At 40.2% G+C, this 3,102-nt stretch overlaps 1 protein-coding gene across 1 annotated transcript; it reads right to left on the minus strand.

The window, feature by feature from the left end:
- Positions 1–989: 989 nt before the first annotated feature.
- LOC131438744 (uncharacterized) lies at positions 990–1,939 on the minus strand. The gene is made up of 2 exons (XM_058608975.1): positions 1,565–1,939; positions 990–1,506 (listed from the first exon to the last, which is right to left on the minus strand). Exons 1-2 carry the CDS (start codon positions 1,896–1,898, stop codon positions 1,052–1,054), a joined length of 789 nt encoding a protein of 262 aa, XP_058464958.1. The 5' UTR covers positions 1,899–1,939; the 3' UTR covers positions 990–1,051.
- Positions 1,940–3,102: the final 1,163 nt, after the last annotated feature.

The raw sequence follows: 3,102 nt of genomic DNA on the forward strand, positions 1-3,102 counted from the left end.
TCATGCTTCAAGCTTTTTTCAAAACGCCCCTGGTGGGTCAGTTCTCAACAAATTGTCATTCAAACTACACTAAATTGTTGGTCTAAGTATCTACAACAAGTTTGTCGAAGATAGTATAGCACTATCTGTCGATCGAAACGAGATAATCGTTCACAGCCCCAATCAGTCGAAATCCTATATGCTCTGGGTCCCGTTTATCGCGAATTCGCTTTTCACGCCCCCGGTGTACCGCGTTATACGAGACCCCTCTGTATATTGAAAATCTGTGAAGTTTGGGTGCACAGTACACGTTTTTCACTGAAAACTGAAAATGATTTAAAGTGTAAATCAAGGGAAGAGCTCAATTTAGAAACTACTTTTCCGGTTTTTTTTTCGTGGATGTCGTTCTCAAAATTTACCGGCGGACCTGAGAGTGACGTTTATTTTTCGTAGTAGTTTCGTGAAAATTACTTCCATTAGCTCTGTTCCCTACTGTACTGTGGTTTTCATTCAGTCATATAAATACAACACAAAGAATTAATAAAATTTGTTCCCACAATGTCACCATCGAAGCTATTTACAGGCAACTTAAGATTTTTGATTTGTTTTCACGTTTCGTCTTCGACTCGACAGTGCATTAGCAGCTTATATTGATCTGCTTACTAGACTCAGCGGTTAAACATAAACCACTAGGCAAACTTTTCATGCTATTTGTTAAAGTCTCTATGCTATTGCACCGAAGTGCAATGTCTTATACTGACGTCTCGAACGAAACAAGTGTCGGAAAAAAATTAATGCACTCAGCATAAATGTAGGGACTCTTTTTAACCTCTCGAGATATGCATATGAAAATGTATAAAGTTGCCAAAGGTAATGATATCAGGAAAAGTACCCAGCTTATCTCACTGAAAAAATTTCAATGATAAAATAAACGATCTGGAATGCGGACAAATCGAACTGATCACCACCTTTTCAGGATAGCGGAAATGGCAAATGAAAATACATGAAAATACATGAGATAGGTTTCTTTATTCTCACAAAATCTTCGTGCTCTGCGATTTACAGTTACAATTTATACAGCTGGTGTCACACAGATCTGTTTGGTGGAATCAAACTGCTTACCAGAAGGACAACTCACAAGTGTGGCAACCCACTTTCCGCCGGAGATGGAGCATTGGTAATAAGTTGTCTTATCGACCGAGTTGGCAAAGTTGCCTTCCTTTGTGCATGTGTATGCACATTGAGTACCATCAAATAATGTATTGGTGGGACACTTGAACATAATCGTTTGTGTGAGAGCCACTGGAGAACCCGAATATAGGCAATAGGCATAGTAGGTCTTGCTGGTACCGTAAGTGCCGAATCCGCTGGCGGCAGGACATTTGATCGTCAAACAGTCCGCTGCGGAAGAACTCTTTTTACACAATGCGGTGAGTGGATTGAAAACATATCCGGCAGGACAGTTGTACAAATCTGACTGGGAGTTTGCTTTCTCGCATGCATGATAGACACCGCATAATTTTGAATCTGAAGAAATCGAATGTCGAATAGGTAATTAAATTGAGGAAAATATGAATTTCGATACCTGGGAAAATTCCATCCGATGTGCAGGTGATACTGGCCGCTGCAGTAGTGGTTGCACATCCATCGACAGCGGTGGCGGAACATTGGCCGGCATTGCAGTAGGGTGTACTCGGCGTAAGAGTGCAGTCCACGTCAGCTGCTTCAGCGGTACCAAGGCATAGCTTTCCTTTAGCACATTCTGTACATCCCGCACCGAAATTGTTATTCGCGCATGCGAAAGTAAAAGTAGGCGCTGCCATTGGCGCAGCCATGGGCAACGAGGCTACACGAATTCCTCGAATATCGGCACTCGCCAGAGATGCCTGCAGAGCTACTGCTACCAAAATTGCGAACATTATACTCAGATTTGCAATCGTTTCAAACTGATCCACCTGTAAACTCGTTGGACTTTTATATAGGATGCAACGGAGGAATACTTCTACGGCAGGCGTAGAAGTATTTCAGAAAAAAAAGTCAATACGTCAATAGCATACTGAAAAATATTTAAACAATGGTTTCTGATATGACGTGAACTGAATTCAATATTTGCTAAAGCTGATATAAATAAAAACTTTGTATCAGCAGCTGTTTATAGTTTGTGTTTCGGAAATCCCCTTTCTTAGGAATATAGTGAGCAAACTTTCAACAAAATAGAGCAGCATATCCATGTTTATTGTGATCACCCATGTAGGTATCTCAAATATTACATCATGAAGATGATATATACTTTTATTCAAAAATCGAACAGTAAGTATATTACATTTATTTGAAAAAAAAATCATCGGGATTTCGATTGAACATTGAACCGACATTGAATCTTGGTACTAGAAACTTTGCCCGGAACTAGAAACATGAAAAAACACCCTACCTAATCCACCTGGTGTGATAATGCCTTTCTCGTGCCATTCAAATAGTCTCATTAAAACGTTTGTAAGACCCTAAGTTGGAGGAATATCCAATTTTTATCGAAAAATTGTGTTCAGCGACGAAGCTTATTTCTGATTGAATGGATACGTCAACAAGCAAAATTGCTGCATCTGGAGTGAAGATCAGCCAGAATCATTGCTACCAGAGCTACCAATGCATCTCAAAATAGTTACTGTTTTGTGTGAATTATGGGCCGGTGGCATCATCGAACGGCGACGGATGGGAGGCGACGATAGGCGGAATGTTACTGTGAATGGCGAGCGCTACCGTGTGATGATCGACGATTTTTTTTGTCCCAAATGAAAGAATTGGACATGCCTGACATGTGCTTTCAACAAAACGATGCCACATCCCACACGCCACGCGAAACAATGACCAACTTGAGAGCCGCCTTCGGTGAACACTGGAAGCCAATATTGAAGTATTTAAAGCTTGCATCAGAAAAAATTATAACAAAGACAATTGCCTGAATTTAAGTTATTTATTATTGAATTCAAAATCTTTTTCAATAAAAATGTAGCGCGTTGTTCAAACTTTTAAGAAAAAATATTATTCATCACGGTTTCGTATGAATGCTCGTATTTTTCCTGTAACACGGCTCATTAGGCGGCGCACACCTTCTTCGTCCATCGT

This window comes from Malaya genurostris, chromosome 3 (assembly GCF_030247185.1).
Source record: "Malaya genurostris strain Urasoe2022 chromosome 3, Malgen_1.1, whole genome shotgun sequence".
Taxonomy (NCBI): domain Eukaryota; kingdom Metazoa; phylum Arthropoda; class Insecta; order Diptera; family Culicidae; genus Malaya; species Malaya genurostris.

Bases quoted from the DNA above. Each gene is read 5' to 3' on its own strand.
- LOC131438744 (XM_058608975.1), bottom strand. From the start codon at position 1,898: ATGTTCGCAATTTTGGTAGCAGTAGCTCTGCAGGCATCTCTGGCGAGT. The intron at 1,507-1,564 runs GTATCGAAATTC...CGATTTCTTCAG, and splicing joins ATCGGATGGAATTTTCCCAG to ATTCAAAATTATGCGGTGTC.